A 19,186-nucleotide genomic window follows, 5' to 3' on the forward strand; every position below is an offset into this window, starting at 1 on the left:
GCTGCCATCCTAGTCCAGGCCACCAGCACCTGCTTCCACTTGCTCTTCAGTTCATTCTCCATAGATCAGCAGGAATAATTCTTAATAAATTAAGATCATTCACTTCCCAAGGGCTTTATTATCAATGGGAAAAATTCTATGCCAGTGTGTATAAGGTGCTACTTATGCTACTTAACAGTAGATGTCAGCCTGCATGGGCTCACTGCCACCCTTGCCCAATCAGACGTCTCGACATGTGTGGAAGAGTTTCTGTTGTCAAGATGCTTGGAAATGTTACATTCAGTGGGTGGAGGCTGGCACTTGGAAGGGGGCCTGGCTGAAAGGCCAGTAGAGCAGCTTCGTCCTGCGTGCCCTGGCCCCCACCTCCTCATTCAGTCAGGCTCCTGAACTTCCCACTTGGGTAGGTGGCGGTGCCCGTGAACAGGTGGGAGGGCGCTCTTGACGGGAGGGATGCGTTCTGTCCGCAGGTGTTAGTCGGAGCTGGCCGTGAGATGTCCGGCTGGAGAGCTGCAGCCCCCCCAGGTGGGTTCAGGGGAGGTCCTGCCAGGAGGTGCAGGGCTGGCCGTCATTCCTGCAGATGTGGGAATCCAAACTGGGCAATGAAGAGACTCACCAGGGAGATGGGAGTTGAACTGAGAAGTGGGTCTGTCGTGAAGCTCCTGAGTGACAGGCAGTTAAGGGCCTGGCACTGGGGTTGCTGTGTCTCCTTGTCTAATTATGTCTTACTAAAACTAGTGGGATAGTTTTTATTGTTATTTTTGATAAGCAAATTGACATGTCATGTATGAATTACTTTGCCCTCTAGTTTGAGTGATTTGACATTCCTCAGCCCTCAGGAAGGCATGGGCATGGAGAATCGCTCTGGGGAATTTGTTAGGAACAAATGTGTGTGAGACCCGAGAACCCATGCCCAGCGTGCTGTTGGTGGCTGTCTCCCAGTGGGGATTGAGATTAGGTCCGTGGACATTTCCACCCTGTTGTATGCATGGCTCACCTGTCAGGCTATCGAGAGAGGGACCGTTCTTCCTGCAGAGGCAGGAAGCCAGAGAGGTGCCTCCTGTCTTCAGAAGCTGCCCTGATGAGCCAGAGCCGTGTCAGTGAGAAGAAACGTGAGAGAAGCAGACAGAGCCTCGCGCCACCCTCTCGTTTACAATGGTGGGAGAGGCTCAGCTCGCACTTTCTTTTTCTGAGTGATGGTTCTCAACTGCGCTGAACATTAGAGTGAACTGGGAGCTTTTAGAAACATCGATGGCAGGTCCCTGTGTTAGACCAAGTAAATCGGAAGCTGGGCATGTGGCTTGGGCAAGGGTACTTTTTTTTTTTCTTTGATTTATTTCATTTGTGAGTATCATTATGGATTTATTGTGGTTCTGGTGTTCTGCTGTTTTTTGTTTGAGTCCAATGTGTTTTACTTCACTGCTGTCATATTCCTTTTGAAGCTCAAACTATCACAAATGGAGCCAGTAGGAGCCCTTTTAAGCTGGCTACTGTGTCCCTTAAATAAACCTCTTCCCATCTAGCTTTCTGACACTGCAAGATACTTTATATGCTTTCCTTTTTTTTCATTTTTTATTGTCTTTTTTTTAAGGTATCACCGATAAACACTCTTATGAAGGTTTCACATGAAAAACATTGTAGTTGCTACATTGACCCATAGTATCAAGTCCCCTCCATACCCCATTGAAGTCACTGTCCATCAGCGCAGTAAGATGCCACAGTCACTACTTGTCTTCTCTGTGCTGTACTGTCTTCCCCATGGCCCACCCCCCACCCACACCACGAGTGCCAATCATAATGCCCCTCAATCCCCTTCTCCCCCAGTCCTCACCTGCCCTCCCCCACCCCTCCCCTACACCTCCCCCTTGGTAACCGCTAGTCCCTTCTTGGAGTCTGTTTGTCTACCTCTGTTTTGTTCCTTCAGTTGTGCTTCATTGTTTTACTCCACAAATGAGAGAAATCATTTGGTACTTGTCTTTCTCTGCCTGGCTTATTTCACTGAGCATAATATCCTCTAGCTCCATCCATGTTGAATGAGTATTTATTTATTTGTTTGTTTGTTTGTCATTAATCTACAATTACATGAGGAACATTATGTTTACTAGACTCCCCCCATCACCAAATCCCCCCACAAACCCATTACAGTCACTGTCCATCAGCGTAGTAAGATGCTGTAGAGTCACTGCTTGTCTTCTCTGTGTTGCACAGCCTTCCCCGTGCCCCCTCACACATTATACATGCTAATCGTAATGCCCCCTTTCTTACACCCCCCTCCATATCCCTCCCTTCCCACCCATCCTCCCCAGTCCCTTTCCCTTTGGTAACTGTTAGTCCATTCTTGAATGAGTACTTTTTAAAAGCAGCCCAGATGATTTTAAAGTGCAACCACGTTTAACAGTCACTGCTCCAAGACCCTGATGCTCAGAGTGTGGTCTGCAGACCAGCTCCCTCACTGGAGAGTCTGTTACAAGTGCAGAATCTCAGGTCCCACCTGAGACCTTTTCCATCAGAATCTGCCCTTTAATAAAATATCCAAGTGATCTGTTAGCACATTATAGTTTGATGAGCAGTGCTTTGGGCCAGTAGTTCTGAGCAGTGACTAAAATTATAATTGAGTTTTTTTATGTGAGAGAGTTTTTAAAAGACTGATAACCCCCTTATAAAAAGATCCTCAGGCCATCTAGACCTTAGAAATACCCACTGAACACTCCGCCCAACAGCAGCAGGGGATATACATTCTTCTCAAGTGCGGCAGCCGGGTAAAACCACACACCAAGCCATAAAACAAGTCTCAGTAAATTTAAAAGGACTGAAATCATGCAAAGCATGTTTTCTGACCACAATGGAATGAAATTAGAAATCAGTAACACAAGGAAATTTGAGAAATTCAAAATTTTGTGGAAATTAATATGCTAAATAACCAACAAGTTAAATAATAAATCACAAGAAAAATTAGAAAATACTTTGAGATGAATAAGAAAGCAAACACAACATACCAAACTTTATGGGATGTAGTAAAAGCAATGCTTAGAGGGAAATTTGCAGCTATAAACACCTACAATTTTTTTAAGTAAAATTTCAAATAATAACCAAACTCTCCACCTTGAGAAACTGGAAGAAGAAGAGGAGTAAACTAAACCCAAAACAAACAGAAGGAAGGAAATAATAAAGATTAGAATGGAATACATAAAATAGAAAAAATAGAGAAAATGAGCAAAACCAGAAGTTGTTTCTTTGGCAGGATCAACAAAATTAACAAACATTTAGCTAGACTGACCAAGTGAGGGAAAACTCAAATTACTAAAATCAGAAATGAAAGTGGGGATATTACCACTGACTTTACGGAAATAAAAAGGATTATAAGAGAATGCTCTGAATAACTATACACCAATGAATTGGACAACTTAAATCAAACAAATTCTTAGAAAAAACTAGCAAAACTGACTCAAAAAGAAAGAAACACTGAACAGAACTCTAATTAAAGAGAGTGAATTATGAACTTAAAACCTTCCCACAAATTGAATTTTATTTTAAAATAAATTTTATTGAAGTATAAAAAAAAAATCCTCAGGGTAGAGCCCAGTTATCAGTGTTTTCAAATCAGAGATTCAAAAGTAGAGCAGGGCTGAGAAGTACTGCACCAGAGTATGCTACCTGGAGTGAGGAGTAGAGCATTCAAAGGTTTTTGAAAGCAGGACAGCAAGGCGGAGGGAGGTGTTTTTATTAAATGATCTATAAGCAACGTATTTCTGGCAGTTTTGCCAAAGGGCATGATGCAGAACACTTCCATGGTTTCTCTCTCATAGGCTCAGACCGTCCAGGTTGCTGAAGTTGAACCACAGTCACAGCCACAGTCTTCCCCAGAACTTCTGCTTCCAAATTCTCTGAAGCCAGAAGAAGGGCTGGAAGTATGGAAAAACTGGGCCCAGACCAAGAACGCTGAGCTAGAGAAGGATGCTCAGAACAGACTGGCACCCATTGGGAGTGAGTGTTTGTCAGGGAGGGAGAAGGGTGGGCTCTTGTCTAAAATGCAGTGGAACTGAAGCAGCGGGGGGACAGAATGGCGGAAAAGTGTTGTCCCTTGGCTCTGGGGTCTAGGGAGCACCATCTGAAGTAGTGTGCTGACTTCACGACAAGCAGCACATAGGCCTGACCTGCTGCAAATGACCAGGATTTGTGAGGTTTGCCCCAGATCAGGCATTTTTGTACACATGGATTTCTGGAGTCGACCTAGCAGATGGGCAGAGCCACTTCTGAAAGCAATAGGAAGCAGGGAGTGTGCTCAGGCCCTTCGTCCTTAGCAGTATGCTTGTATGCTTCCTCACATTGCAGAGGTGCATTGGGGGTTTTAGCTTTCATGCCTTGGCCCTACTAATTTGGGGCTACCTACTAATTTGAGGTGGGAAGGATTGGGGAAAGGAAGTCCTCGGTATAGTAGGATATACAGTCTTGGTAGCCAGTTCTGACCATAGACACAAGTGACCATTTCCATCCTGACACCTGGTGGCCACTGTCTGCTCTGAGCCCTGCTTCCAGGGACACGAGCGGCCACTAGAGAGATGCTTGCTCCCAGGACCCCCATTCACCTTAGGCCTTGTGTTGCAGGGCGCCAACTGTTACGATTCCAGGAAGATCTCATCTCTTCTGCTGTGGCCGAGTTGAATTACGGGCTCTGTCTAATGACAAGGGAAGCTCGAAACGGAGAAGGTGAACCTTATGACCCAGATGTGCTCTACTATATTTTCCTGTGTATTCAAAAGGTAGGAAACAGAACTTCACAGGAACATTTTTGAGCTGTGTACCCATTGGTTACTCAAATTAGTAAAATGACAAGCAAGTGGTTTACAATAAGGACATCTCTTTCAACTTTATGAGGTTTTAAATGTATATTTTTTAAAGTTGCAAAAGAGTACATGTTCACTTAAAAGAATAAGCATCCATAATCCCACCATCTAGAGAACCTTCTGTTCTATTATTTGGTATATTACATTAGAGCCTTTTTTCTTTTTAAATCGCAAAGCATTTATGTAACACTCTTTTTGTTAAAGTAACCTATGTTGTGCATAAAAGTGACTTACCCAGAGTAGATCCTGGTGCTGCTGGCTTGTCCCAGCATGAGTGACGAGTGATTGCTTGAAGGAGTCCAGCTAGAATATACAACTGATCTTCAGGGCATTGTAGGTGAAGCATAACAGGGAAGCTCACTTGAGGGCAGGCAGCTTAGGAGAGCGGAGGTGGGTCTCTTGGTGTTTGAATGCTCTTGTGGAGGAGCCCACAGTGTCGTGGACTCCAGAGCCCTTGCTGACTGGGACTCGCCATTTGTCTGGGCTTGAGAAAACCTGCCTGCCTGTTTGTACCTCACGCAGGGCGCTGGGAGAATTGCTTTCCACACTCCCTCTCATTCCATGCTCTCCCCAGCCCTGGAAGGCAGGCACGGATATCTCCATTTACATACACACAAGAAAACAGCCCTGAAAGTTAAAAGACTCATACGAGTTATTTAATATACACCATTACTAAGAGGCTGGCCCCAGAGCCTGCATCATGTTTTTGCTAACACAAGGTAGTGCCTGCCTGAGTGAAATATCTTCACAAAATTGGGCCCACTAACCCCCGGAGAGTGCCTGGAAAGTCAGGTCACATGATAGGAAGCATGTGTGGGAGTGTCACAGGCTGCCTGGCTGTGACCTGCTGTGTAGGCTTCTTAAGGGGAGGGAATAGGTGGGGGAGGCAATGGCATGTTAAAAGAATGTCTTATTCCCTCTGAAAGTCTTACTCAGGCAACTACCAAACACTTTTAATTGGTTGTTTTTCTTCTAGTATCTTTTTGAAAATGGACGGGTGGATGACATTTTCTCTGATCTTTATTATGTTCGATTCACGGAGTGGCTGCATGAAGTTCTGAAGGATGTTCAGCCCCGAGTCACTCCCCTTGGTAAGAGTCTTCCTAGCCCTTGGATGTCTTTCCCATCTGGGTTTGAAAAAGAGCAGACGCTTGTGAGGCTGGCGCTGGTGCAGCGTGGGGGTGAGGAGGCCCTAGCCCCAGGCCCCAGCAGTGGTTTCTGTGCTGCTTGGCCTGATGTGGAAAGGGCACTGCTCACCAGACAGACAACCCGGCTGGTCCTAGCAAGAACACGGGCATGCAGAGCATGGGATAGTTACTCTTTTTTCCTATTATTAGAATCATTGGCAAAATTAACGATTACAAATTGTTTTGTTTGTAGGTTACTCCTGTTACGTATTGGGGGTTTTATCCCTATGTTTGAACAAATGTTCTATTTTAGAACATAATTTTTGCTTTACCCATAGGTAACCCCCTGGGCAGCATGTCACATTGGAAAGAACACGAGCTTTGCAGTAGAATGTCTAAGGTTTTGTGTGTGTGTCGTGTGTGTGTGTGTGTGTGTGTGTGTGTGTGTGTCTGTGTGTGTGTGTGTGTGTCTGTGTGTCTGTGTGTGTGTGTTGTCTTAATACATTTTTTGGAGCAGTTTCACATTTACAGAAAAATTGAGCCAGAGGTACAGAGAATTCCCGTATGCTCTTTCACACAGCATTTCCCCTGTATTCTCTTGTATTAGTGTGGTATGTTTCTGTAGTTTTCTTGATGCACCAGTATTGATATAGTAGTTATACTAAGTCCAGACTTTTTATTAGGGCTCACTCGGTGCGCCCATTCAGCGAGCTTTGGCAGATGTGTCATGACGTGTGTCTACGGTACCGTACAGAAGTCTTGCTGTTCTATAGTCCCGCATTCCACCTATTCATTCCTCACTTCCTCCCCTGAATCCCTGGAAACCACTGATCTTTTTACTGCCTCTCTAGTTTTGCCTTCTCCAGAATGTCATGGAATTGGAGTAATTCAGTCTGTAGCCTTTTCAGACTTTTTTCACTTAGCAACATGCATTTAATGTTCGTGTGTGTCTTTTCATGGCTTCCTTTATTGCCAAATTAATGTTGTATTGTATGGCTGGACCAGTTTGTGTATCCATCATGTACTGAAGGACATCTTGGTTGCTTCCAAGTTTTGGCAATTATGAATAAAGCTGCTGAAAACATTGTGTACAGGTTACTGGTGAAAGAACAGGTCAGGGGGGACAGAATAGAGCCCAGAAGTAGAGCCCCACAAACATAACCAACTGACCTTTCACAGAGGGGCACCGGCAGTTCAGTGAAGGGGGCGGGTTTCCACAGAAGGTGCTGGAGCAGCCGGACGTCCACATGCCAAGATGAGTCTAGATGCAGGCCTCACACCCTCCACAAAATCAGCTCAAAAAGGGTCCTAGAGCTAAATGTAAAACTAAAACTATAAAACTCCTAGAAATAGAAAATTTGCTGATCTTGGGTTTGGTGCAGACTTCTAACATAAAACACCCTGCACACAATCTGTGAAATGAAAAATTCAGTCAGCTGGACATCATTAAAATTAAAAACTTCTCTGTGAAAGACACTGTTAGGCGAATGAAGAGACAAGCCACAGACTGGGAGAAAGTCTTTGCAAAACATGTAGCTGATGAAGGACTGGTATCCAGAATGTACACTGAGCTCTTAACACTCAATAGTAAGAAAAAAACCTGATTTAAAAAATGGGCGAAAGATGTGAACAAATGTTCCACCAAAGAAGATACAGAGATGGCAGATAACTGTATAAAAAGATGCTTATCATATATCATCAGGGAAGGGAATTGTAGGATAAAACCACGAGATACCACCGTGCACCTGTCAGAAGGACTGACGTCTCAAACCGCTGGAGGCACCCAGTGCAGAGTAGGGAGCAGGGCAGCTCTCACTCTTGGCGCTGGTGGGCATGCAGAGCGGTGCAGCCACTTCAGAGGCCGTTTGGCATTTTCATAAGTGTAGCAGTCACTCCCCTTGGTATTTACCCAAATGAGTTGAAAACTTATATCCACATGAATATCTGAATTTTATTGCTGGTTTTGCTATTTATTAAACTATGCTGCTGTACCATCCCCCCCACCTTTTTTTTCTTTTTCCTTCATCTTTTTAAAAAAAGTGAGAGAGATAATTGACATACTAGTTTTTTAGGTGTACAGCATAATGCTTCCGTATCTATGTGTATACTGTGAAATAATTCTGACTGATTAACATTCTTCACTGCACATAGTTACATGCTTAGCATTTTGTTTAAAAAAAATGCATTGGTTAAACAATTTTTGAGTGTCTATGTGTCAGGCAGTATTCTTGGTGTAGATAATATAATAGTGAACAAAATTTATATATAGCCTAGTAGGGTACGTAAATAAAATAATTTATGATTTAGTGCTTTGAAGAGCAAAGTACAAGGGAATAGAAAGTGTTCAGGGTATCATGAGGGATGCCTCTTGGAGGGGCTGTTGTTAGAGACTGAGTAAGTAACTCACTCTACAGGATTTGCAGATTTTCAAGCCAAGTGTGGCTGTGCAAAGTTGGTTTTTAAATAATTTTCTTACAGAAATTTCAAGCACATGTACACATTAACATAATAGATTAATGACACTTCCATGTACTTACTGTCCCTGGGAAATCTTATTTCATGTGTACGCCGCCTGCCTGTTTTGCCCCTCCCATATTATTTTGAAGTAAATCCCAGACACTATCCATGAATACTTTAATGTATTCTTAACATACCACAATGCCATTCTCATGCTTTTTTAAAGAAAAGATAATTCTGTAATGTCATCAAAATGAACCCTTTGAATTTCTCATTGTCTCATGTCACAAATTTTTTGTGAGTCAAGGTGCGAAGGCCCACATATCAAAACTGCTGATGTGTGGTTTTAATCTTTAATTTCTCCCTTCAATTTTTTTCTTGCAATTTATGTATGAAAAAAACTAGCCTTTTAAATTGTTGTGTAGGCTAACTTTTGCTGATGACATCCCCACAGTGTAGTTTTAACATATTCTTGTCCTCTGTATTTACAGTTAATTGGTAGTTACATATAAAGACTTGATCAGGTTTTGATTTTTGTATTGTATTTTTGGCAAGGTTATGTAGATAGGTTATTTATTCAGATGCCTGTTCTGTCTGGATCCATTAATTGATTAGGAGTTGAAGAGGAGTGTTCTGATGTTACTACTGTTTCATTATTATGCTGCTGACGTACAGGGCGAAACCTCCTTGTCAAACCTTGGAATCTGTAAGTTAGATTTTATAGAGGAGGCAGGCTAAGGGGGAGTTTCTTTTCCTTTGCTTAGCAGTTTTCACAGGAGTTGGCTCACCAGCTTCCCCCCCAGTGATAACCATTAAGCTTTTTTTTTTTTTAAGACAAATTGTGAACTAATGAATTTAAACATGCTTAATATGATTCATTCCATTGTAGTTGTTACCTTTTCTAATGCACAAATTGGCCCATCTTTGGACATTTGGAGCCTCTTTAAATTGACCCTTAAGTTCTTTTGACACAAGACTGCTTTCTTGATTTCTGATTTGCCAAAATGTTCTAAGCTCATTTTGGAAGTTTCCTGTCCCAGTGTGGAATCAGTCAATCCTCCATGGAGCCTCGTTTCTTTTAGTGGTAAATGGTGTTTCAGTACCATAGTCTCGTTGCTGGGAGTGCTCATTGCTCCTGGGTTGATTGTTGTTTCTAGGCCTTGCAGGGGACAGAACTAAAAAATAGAAAGTAAAAGATCATTTTGATGCTTGCAGTTCATATGTACAACTTACAAGGCTTTTATATGATGTCTTTGCATCTCCCTTCTCCCATGTCAGGAGCACTGGTTTTCAGGCATTGAACTTCATGTTGTGTTGTAAAGAAGTGATTAAAGCTAGGGAAGTGACAACAAATGACAGAGTGACCCAGAGAAAATAGGGTTTGTCTGGGAATGCCTGGGACCATCCTAGGGCTGGCCTTCCCCAGTGAGGGCTCTCTTCTGCCGCTTGACCTGCTTCAGACCTATCTGAGACTAGGGACCTTGTTTCATTGCCACTGGGCCCCAGAACAGAAGATGAGAGGCAGAGGTGCCTGAAGGGGATGGGGCATGTTTGTGGAGCCAGAGGGCCAGCTTTGGCAAGGATTGAGAATGGGACTGTGTTTCTTCCCCTGCCTCTTGGAAGTGGCCCCTTGCTGCCTGTCTGGGGATCCTGAACCTCTTGCAAGAGAACGCTGGTGTCTGCTGTTTCCTCGTGCTCTCTGTGCCTGGCACACAAACACTTGCACGTTGGCTGTTGGATGAAGTTGTGGAGGGGGCTTGGTGATGAACCCAGTGCTACCTTCCTTCTGTGTGGGCCTGGTGGCTCAGGCCTTTGGTCAAACATCAGCCTTTGTCCCTGCCCAGCTCTCAGTTTCCTTATGAACCAGTGTTTCCCAGTAATGCCTGCCCTGTCGGGGAAAACCCAGCGTAGTTCTGAGTATCAGCTGCCCCTTATCCGGAGAGGGGATGAGAATGGTCTTTGTTTCTAGAGATGGGGGCCACCGAAGAGTTTATTTCAGCAAGGCACACTGAGGCATGTGTGCCCGCTCTCTGGGCCCTTGGGCACCTTTGAAAATCTGATGAAAGCTCTGTACCCTCTTTCCGAGAAATAGGTATGTATGCAGAATTTGGCCTGCAGTTAACGTGTGTTTTGCTCTCCCTGAGGGCTGTCCTTAGGGCCCACATTAACCTGGGATTAGAGGAAAAGTTAACATCAGGTAAGGGCAGTGGTTCCTAAGTGTGGTCTTAGGAAATGGTTAGAAATGTATGTTACCGGGTCCCAGAAATTTGGGCTGGGACCCAGCCGTTCTTGTCTTAACCAGCTTCCCAGATGATTCTGCCTTACCCTGGGGAGACCTGGGGCAAACGCGTCCTGCATGGTCCTGCCGTGCCTCGCGGCTCTGTTGCATGGGGCCGCAAGCCGCCCACCGGCCCCCCTGCTGCAGCAGCACTGTCCCCCCTAGGCTACGTCCTGCCCAGCCACGTGACCGAGGAGATGCTGTGGGAGTGCAAGCAGCTCGGGGCCCACTCCCCGTCCACCCTGCTGACCACCCTCATGTTCTTTAACACCAAGTAAGTGTGCTGGAGGTGCTAGTGACTAGGTGGAGACTGTCCAGGTGGACTTCTGAATTCCTCGGACACACGTTTGAGCGCGTGTGGGCTGCTGAGAACTGTCGCCCCACTTGGCTACCTTTGGTGTGGCGCCCAGTGAGGCAGACAGCCTTGCCGCCCCCTGCCATCAGGCTGCCCCACTAGACAGTGTGTGCGGGTGTGGGCCTGCTGGACGCGGGAGCGCGAGCCGTGGCTCCTCCCTGCCCGCCGGAGGGGGTAAGTCACGCCTGCCCCCGGCCCCCTCCCTCTGCCTCGCCCTTGCTTGCGGTGCAGATACTTCCTGTTGAAGACAGTGGACCAGCACATGAAGCTGGCCTTCTCCAAGGTCTTGCGACAGACCAAGAAGAACCCCTCCAACCCTAAGGATAAAAGCACGAGTATTCGGTACCTGAAGGCACTTGGGATACACCAAACAGGCCAGAAAGGTAGGGGAGGAGGCGCTGCAGAAACAGGTGCCACCCGTCCTGCCCTGGGCCCTGGGGGGCTGGTGATGAGTGTGAAGGTTGGGTTTGCTGGACAGGAATTCTCCATTCCTTTCTCCCTAGCCAGAAACTTCAGACCCTTCTAGAGGCAGAGATGCCCCAGAAAAGATAGTTGCCTGGTCTCGTCAGGCCCATCATGTCTCACCCCCCCCCCCTCCCCCGTCCCCGGCCCTGGACTTCCTGGCTGGGGCGGCCAGAAGCCCGTCTCCTATCCTGGGCTCGGCTGAAGCAGTTGATGCCGTGTGTGTTGGGGTGGGGGTGTTTTACAGTTACAGATGACATGTATGCAGAACAGACAGAAAATCCAGAGAATCCGCTGAGATGCCCCATCAAGCTCTACGACTTCTACCTCTTTAAATGGTGAGGAGGCTTTGTTGTGACCGGGTGACCCCGCGTGTGTGCGCACACGTACCTGTGTGCAGAGGCATTCTCTAGTACAAACGGAGAAGGAGAAACAGTACCATGCACGTGATGGGCCCAGCACTGTGCTGGGAACGGGTCCCTGTTCCCTGTGGGCGCCCTGTCACAAGAGGGGCATTACAGGAGAGGCGGAAGGGTACCGAGAGGCTGCCCCACCACGTCGAGCACAGCCCTGCGTCTTAGTGGCCTTGATCTTTTGTCACTGCCTTTGGTCTGAGGGACTCTCCCTTGGCTTGTGCTGTCTCTTGCCCCTGCGCTTTGTCGTGTTACCTCTGCATTGGAGGAATTAACATTACTTAGAGTAAAATCTTCAGTAGTTTCTTTTTACTCCAAAGAGAAAGGGTGGCCCTGATGTGGCCAGCAAGGCGTCTCACGCATTGCTCCTCGCCAGCCTTGTGCTGCGGGGCCCCGGACTCGAGACGTAGTGGCTCCTCCTCGCTCACATCGGTCATGGGCTCCCTCCCTCAGGGCCTCAGCGTGGGATTTTTCCCTGTTGAGGAAACCCCCATTCGCCCACCCATTTTGCTAGTCAGCTCCCATCTCTCTACTCAGAAACAGCTTTATTGGGGAAGCCTTTCCAGATGCCCTGCCTGTTGCCTCAGGCTGTTCCTCCTGCATGGGGCAGTGCCTGCTCCTCGGTCTGTGTGCTTGTGTAACTTAAATTGCTCTCTCATCTCTGAGCTCCATAAAGCAGGGGCTCTCGGGTCTTGCTCATTTCTTCAATATCAGCAGCCAGTGCGGGCCTGGCATGCAGTATCCTTTTGGTGGATCTTGAGTGGCTGCTTGGATGGCTGTTAGAGGGTGGCATGTGCTGTGTATAAGTAGTCGTAGGAGTTACAGCACATGAGGGGCCTGGAATGAAGCAGGGAAGGACCGCAGCCTCAGAGTCAGAGTCCCCGAGGTAGGGATTGAGGGATTTTCAGTGGAGTGGGTAGAGGAAACAATAGGAGAAAAGATCTGGGGGTGGCCCTTCTGGGTGGTGAAGTCGGTTCCAAGGGGGATGTGCTTGGGCTCTAGCACCTGAGCTCTGGGAGTCCTTGGGTGGCGGTGGGTGGGTGAGGGGGTCGGTCAGAGGCACCGCGGCTGGCGGTGTGTGAGGAGGCGCCCTACCTCTGGCATTCGCAGTGGCCCAGAGGAGGCCCAAGTGCTTGGTTGCAGGGGATTCAGGCCTGCTGCCTTCCTGCTGCTGCCTACAAGTATCTGGGAGGGTGGAGGTGGAAGGGTTGAGATGGATGTGGTTTTATCCAGCTCTTACTGATGTGTTCTTCAGCCCCCAGAGTGTGAAAGGCCGGAATGACACCTTTTACCTGACACCCGAGCCGGTGGTGGCCCCCAACAGCCCGATCTGGTACTCAGTCCAGCCTATCAGCAGAGAGCAGATGGGACAGATGCTGACTCGGATCCTGGTGATACGAGAAATTCAGGAGGCCATCGCGGTGGCCAGCGCGAGCACCATGCACTGAGGGCATCAGCCGTGGGGCAGGGGGACCATTGAGGACAGAAACAGCCTTTCACACTGAGGAAGAGGCCTCCGTTTTTTTCTTTTCTTTTTATATTGGTGTAGTTTTGCAGCCTGTCAGACTGTTTCTGTTTGAAATGTAAAAGGAAACAGCCCCCTGTGCATCTTGGTAAATGTGCCGCGGCAGATTCCTCAGCCTGTGGGGGCTTGGGCTTCCCGAGAGCCAGATGTCCTCGAAAGTTGCTGGCTGGCTTTGTTTTTGTTTTTTTTGAGTGGGGCCTGTTAGGAGAAACGTGGTCCCTTCCCTTCCTCCAGAAGCTGGGACTAAGGATGGGTGGACGCCGCGGGATCTGCGGGCTTCTGCTCCGACTGGCCCGCATCCCGACCACAGGGACCCTCGGGCCTTTCTTCATGCTCAGACATAAACTTAGCATATTAATGGATGAAAAATGAGGGGAACTTCAATTATGATTTATTAAAGGCGATTTCTATTACACTCTCCTTTACGACAAGTGACATTTTAGATGTTAAAGTAAAAACTTTACCATGCCTTTTTTTTTTCTTTTGGCCCGACGTTGAGGCCTTAAACCTGCGGCACCTGTGCCTGATGGAATTCTTGTAACATACACTTGTGTATCATATAAAGATACCACTCTGTTTCTCTTATGTATTCTTAATCTAGTTGTTTACTAAGAATGACAAGCACGTCTTTGCAACCGGCTGGTGAACAACGCCTCTTTATTGGGGAGGAGCCTGGGGCGGCGGGGTCGTGAGGGACGCATGCGCTCCGCCCCGAGCCTGGGTCCCGCCCCGCGTGCTGACGCCGGCGGCGCACGGGGCGTGGTGACGAGGCGGCTGCTTATAGGGAGGCGCCCGGGCGGCCGCGGCCTCTGCGGCGCTCGCTGGGACCCGCGGCCGCGGCGCCCCGCCATGGCGGACTACCTCATCAGCGGGGGCACGTCCTACGTGCCGGACGACGGGCTCTCGGCGCAGCAGCTGTTCAACAGCGGCGACGGCCTCACCTACAAGTGCGCGGCGGGGGCGGGGGCGCGTGGCGGCCCACCCCGTCGGGGCTCCGGCCTCAGGCCGCGCGGGTTGGCGCAGGCGGCCGGGCGGCGCTCGGGGTCCGGGCGGGGAGCCCTGCCCGCGGGCCCTTGGCGGCCTCTCGCGCCGGGGCGCGGGTGACAGCCGGGTGGCGGGATTGGGCCGGTTCCCGCCTGCACGTGGCTGCCGCCGGGGACACGTGGGCCAGGCTGCGCGGAGGTCCCCGCGGGTGCCGTTGGCCGCCGCCTCCGGGGCGCTGACCGGGGCCTCTCCCCGCAGTGACTTCCTCATCCTCCCGGGGTACATCGACTTCACTGCGGAGCAGGTGGTGAGTACGGCCGGAGTCGGGCCTGAGCGCCCGGGCTGCGGGAGGGGCTGCCGCGCGCTTCTCGCCTCCGGGGCTCGGGCTCGGGGCCTGTGGGTTGCTCCTACCGCCCACTCAGGGCCCTTGTTCTGTGGGGGGCCTGGCACTAGCCGGGGTGTCCCAGATTAGACGTACTTATCCTCAGGACTTGACCTCCGCTCTGACCAAGAAGATCACTCTGAAGACGCCCCTGATTTCCTCACCCATGGACACAGTCACAGAGGCTGGGATGGCCATAGCAATGGCGGTGAGCACCACGCGGGGCGGCTAGAAGCAGGGCCCCATCTCCGAAAGCAGGCAGCGGGGACACCCGTTCCCCTTATGCTTCTGCAGCTCACAGGCGGCATTGGCTTCATCCACCACAACTGCACACCTGAATTCCAGGCCAACGAAGTTCGCAAAGTGAAGGTCAGCAGGGCAAGGATGCTGGTCAAGTGCTGGGAGTGCCCCTGATGTGGAGTGGGGTGGGTGTGGAGATCTGCTCTGCCAATTGAGGGTCTGCGTTTCCCACTGAGGGTGAGGAGAAGAGCCTGAGAAGGCAACACAGGAGGGCCAGCCAGAAGGCGCCTGTGCCCGCCTGTGTCTCCTGTCTCTGGGCTGGAGGTGTTGGTGGGATCTGGTCCTGTGGCACTGCCAGGCCAGTTGACACAGACCCCAGGCTTCAGAGCGAGTGCCTGATGAAAGCAGCTCAGAAACATCCTTTCTCACCATCCCTTCCAGAAATACGAGCAGGGATTCATCACTGACCCGGTGGTCCTCAGCCCCAAAGACCGCGTGCGGGATGTGTTTGAAGCCAAGGCCCGGCATGGCTTCTGTGGTATCCCCATCACCAACACGGGCCGGATGGGGAGCCGCCTGGTGGGTATCATCTCCTCGAGGGACATTGATTTTCTCAAGGAGGAGGAGCACGACCTGTTTTTGGAAGAGGTAGGTCCTGTGGTCAGAACAGTGCCAATCTCTGCCAGCCCAGGCTGAAGACGAGGAGGCTGCTGTTGCCTGAAATCCACCTTGGGGGGGGGGGGGGGCTCTGCTGTTCCGGAAAGATGGACTCCCAGCCAGGCTTCTTACCACACGCATCCCTGTCCCATCAGAAGCTCTCAGTCGGCCCAGGTGTTTGCCAGCAGGCCCCTTGTGGTCTGCCACCCTTGGTGGGGAAGTTCTCAAGGGTGAGCCTCAGCCTCCTCGTCTGTCCTCCGGCCGCTGCTCCATGTGGTCTTGCCCTCTGCACACCGGAACAGGCTGCTCTGTGTGCAGTCATGACATGGCTGCAGAGACTGTTAGTTCACTGGAGGAGGGAGGGCGGTTTGGGTGTGGGTGTGAATGTAGTCTTTGGAGCATCAGCCCCAACTTAGGGAAGGGTCCTTGGGAGGTCGGGTCTCTGATCAGCCCTTCCTGACAGCTGCTCTCTCTCCTAGATCATGACAAAGAGGGAGGACTTGGTGGTAGCCCCTGCAGGCATCACACTGAAGGAAGCAAATGAGATTCTGCAGCGTAGCAAGAAGGGTGAGTACTAGCGGTGGGAAAGGTTAGGGAACCAAAGGTTGGGGTCCCGATTATCGTTCTGTCCTGCCGCCAGGAAAGTTGCCCATTGTAAACGGAGACGATGAGCTGGTGGCCATCATTGCACGGACAGACCTGAAGAAGAACCGGGATTACCCACTGGCCTCCAAGGATGCTAAGAAGCAGCTGCTGTGTGGAGCAGCCATCGGCACCCATGAGGATGACAAGTACCGGCTGGACTTGCTGGCCCAGGCCGGCGTCGATGCGGTGGTTTTGGTAGGCTGCTGCTCAGGATGGGCGGGGTGCTCGGGACCGCTGCACCAGCCTCACTGGACTTCCTCCCTGTCTCAGGATTCTTCCCAGGGAAACTCCATCTTCCAGATCAACATGATCAAATACATCAAAGAGAAGTATCCCAGTCTCCAAGTCATTGGAGGCAACGGTGAGGCCCAACTGGGTGATGAAGATGCGGGTGAAGGGCGGTGAGGCCCCCACTGAGACCTTCACGTGAACCTCTCCCCGTTCTCCCTGCAGTGGTCACGGCTGCCCAGGCCAAGAACCTCATCGACGCCGGCGTGGACGCCCTGCGGGTGGGCATGGGCAGTGGTTCCATCTGTATCACACAGGAGGGTAAGAAGATGCCTGGGCCCTCAGACACTGGTTTCAGTAGGGTCTTCAGCCCCACGCGCCCTGGAGCCAGTGGCTCTTGGGGAACCTATTGATCCTCCAGTAGGGGCAGCCCCAGGGCCAAACAGGCCCCGAGGACGGGCGACATTCTGGAAGCAGGACAGCTCTCCTCGTTCCTCACCTGCCACCCCCCTGGCCTGGCCTCCTCGCTCCTGCTCTGCCCCCTCTCTAAACTCTGGTCTGTTTGTTTTATTCAGCGGCTCCCAAGATCCCTCCAGACATAAAGTCCCACAGCCCCAAATGCCCTTCTACTGTCACGGGCTGCTATAGTAAGTCCGGCCTGGCCCGCCGGCCGGCCCAGCTGCCCACTGCCCGGCTGCTTGGTTGACTGTAGCTGTAGCTCCTGGGGTTCGTGGTGCTGGGAAGGAGGGCGGGGGTGTGGGCAGAGCGGACTCCGTGACAGACTGTGGTGTTGGGGGCTGCTCGGGAACAGCTCTCCCTCTTCCTGGGCTGCTTCTGGCATAAGACCCCGCCCCAGGTAGGCCCTGCTCTGCCCACAGCTGCTGCAGCAGGCACAGCTCAGGCCAACTCTGGAGCCCACTCTCCACACAGCCACTGTCTCCATGTTGCCTGAACTGCCCACCATGCGGGGAGGAGGGGGTCCTCTGGGTACTAACTGCACGGGGACCCTGAGCCCCGTGCCAGCTGGGCAGGGCTTTCCAGGCTGTTGACTGCATGTACCTGAGGCTGCCCAGGCCTTGCACATGCACGCAGGCACACGGGTGAGTGGAGGCTGTCACAGTGTTTGGCGCTGTCAGGGCAAATGGGCAGCCGCCGTCCCATATGTGACTCTCCCTCAGCCAGGCTGCAGTCCTGTGCAGGTGTGCTGAGCAGCGGCCCACAAGGCCCTTGCCCGACTCCATTAAGTCTGTCTGCCCATCTGCTCCTGTTTCTCAACAGTGCTGGCCTGTGGGCGCCCCCAAGCAACAGCAGTATACAAGGTATCAGAGTATGCACGACGCTTTGGTGTTCCTGTCATCGCTGATGGAGGGATCCAAAATGTGGGCCACATCGCCAAGGCCTTGGCCCTTGGAGCCTCCACAGGTGAGGCCCGGTATCCAGGGAGCCTGGTGGGACCCCCTCCCCTAGTGCCCATCAGGTCTGACCCCCACACTCCGGTCTGTCCACAGTCATGATGGGCTCTCTCCTGGCTGCTACCACTGAGGCCCCTGGTGAGTACTTCTTCTCTGATGGGATCCGTCTAAAGAAGTACCGTGGTATGGGTTCTCTTGACGCCATGGACAAGCATCTCAGCAGCCAGAATCGATATTTCAGGTGGGACAGGAAGGTCTTCACCCCACGTCAACCCTGCGGTGACAGGCCTATCTATGCTTTGAACTTGCTCCTGTCTCTGGTCTCTCCCTGCAGCGAAGCTGACAAAATCAAGGTGGCCCAGGGGGTGTCTGGGGCTGTGCAGGACAAAGGATCCATCCACAAATTTGTCCCTTACCTGATTGCTGGCATCCAGCACTCATGCCAGGACATTGGTGCCAAGAGTTTGACCCAAGTCCGGTGAGTGTGGGGAGTTGGGATGGGTGGAAGGGTTGGTGGAGGGCCAGCTGCCTGTACCTGATGCCTGCCCCTCTGCAGAGCCATGATGTACTCTGGGGAGCTCAAGTTTGAGAAGAGAACACCCTCGGCCCAGGTGGAAGGTGGTGTCCACAGCCTCCACTCGTAAGCAGCCAGCCCTTTGCAGCCCCGTTGTGGGGGTGGCGGCTTCTCTGCCCTGCGCCCTTGCTCCTGCCCTCACCTCAAAGCTGGTTCTTCTGCCTGCAGGTATGAGAAGCGGCTTTTCTGAAAAGGGATACAGCACACCCTCTTGATTTTTCAATAAAAATTTGAAAAAAGTGATGCCACCTTTGTGAGGTCAGCAGGCAGGTGGGACTGTGCACTGCCCCCATCCCAGCTACAGACAGGACACCCTCGTTCTGGGAAGCCTCAGGCCCTGAGGGGATGTGTTCCACAGACTTGGACAGTAGTAGTAGTTCTAGACTCAGAAAGCCCCTCCCGAGGCGGCTCACAGACAGCTCTGCCCGCTCTGGCTCTGGGGAGCTTAGTGTCACACACAGTCTGGGGTCACAGAGCAGCATGTGGGGCTCTGGACCAGTGCCACAGATTTAAACTAAGACTCGCACTCTTCCAAAGCCATGTGCACACAGGACCCGGTGCGATCCTACATACATGTTCCCAGGACTTTGTGGAGAAAGCAAAGGT

General features: G+C 50.8%; 2 protein-coding genes across 8 annotated transcripts in view; both read left to right on the forward strand.

Annotated features, from left to right (window-relative positions):
* QRICH1 (glutamine rich 1) overlaps positions 1 to 14,097 on the forward strand; it is a 37,746-nt gene extending 23,649 nt beyond the window's left edge. For all 4 annotated transcript variants that reach the window (XM_036877616.2, XM_036877614.2, XM_036877613.2 and 1 more), the window contains 7 exons: positions 3,804 to 3,981; positions 4,603 to 4,757; positions 5,818 to 5,932; positions 10,869 to 10,977; positions 11,290 to 11,441; positions 11,768 to 11,858; positions 13,189 to 14,097. In XM_036877616.2, coding sequence (XP_036733511.1) covers positions 3,804 to 3,981; positions 4,603 to 4,757; positions 5,818 to 5,932; positions 10,869 to 10,977; positions 11,290 to 11,441; positions 11,768 to 11,858; positions 13,189 to 13,381 — 993 coding nt within the window. In that variant the 3' untranslated portion in view covers positions 13,382 to 14,097. The remainder of the gene's footprint in view (positions 1 to 3,803; positions 3,982 to 4,602; positions 4,758 to 5,817; positions 5,933 to 10,868; positions 10,978 to 11,289; positions 11,442 to 11,767; positions 11,859 to 13,188) is intronic.
* A 125-nt stretch (positions 14,098 to 14,222) lies between these two features.
* On the forward strand, positions 14,223 to 18,823 carry IMPDH2 (inosine monophosphate dehydrogenase 2). 4 transcript variants are annotated; one of them, XM_057487828.1, is made up of 15 exons: positions 14,223 to 14,405; positions 14,701 to 14,749; positions 14,910 to 15,032; positions 15,119 to 15,193; positions 15,506 to 15,712; positions 16,201 to 16,288; positions 16,362 to 16,561; positions 16,637 to 16,727; positions 16,820 to 16,915; positions 17,170 to 17,241; positions 17,873 to 18,016; positions 18,103 to 18,247; positions 18,341 to 18,484; positions 18,563 to 18,646; positions 18,749 to 18,823. In XM_057487828.1, the coding sequence occupies exons 1-15, from the start codon at positions 14,308 to 14,310 to the stop codon at positions 18,768 to 18,770; spliced, it is 1,638 nt and encodes a 545-aa protein (XP_057343811.1). In that variant the 5' UTR covers positions 14,223 to 14,307; the 3' UTR covers positions 18,771 to 18,823. The 4 variants fall into 4 exon arrangements, with proteins under 4 accessions (XP_057343811.1, XP_036733512.2, XP_057343817.1 ...); XM_036877617.2 differs by having other exon boundaries at positions 14,931 to 15,032; XM_057487834.1 differs by lacking the exon at positions 17,170 to 17,241.
* The last annotated feature ends 363 nt before the right edge of the window (positions 18,824 to 19,186 follow it).

Source organism: Manis pentadactyla, chromosome 1 (assembly GCF_030020395.1).
Source record: "Manis pentadactyla isolate mManPen7 chromosome 1, mManPen7.hap1, whole genome shotgun sequence".
In the NCBI taxonomy this organism is placed as follows: domain Eukaryota; kingdom Metazoa; phylum Chordata; class Mammalia; order Pholidota; family Manidae; genus Manis; species Manis pentadactyla.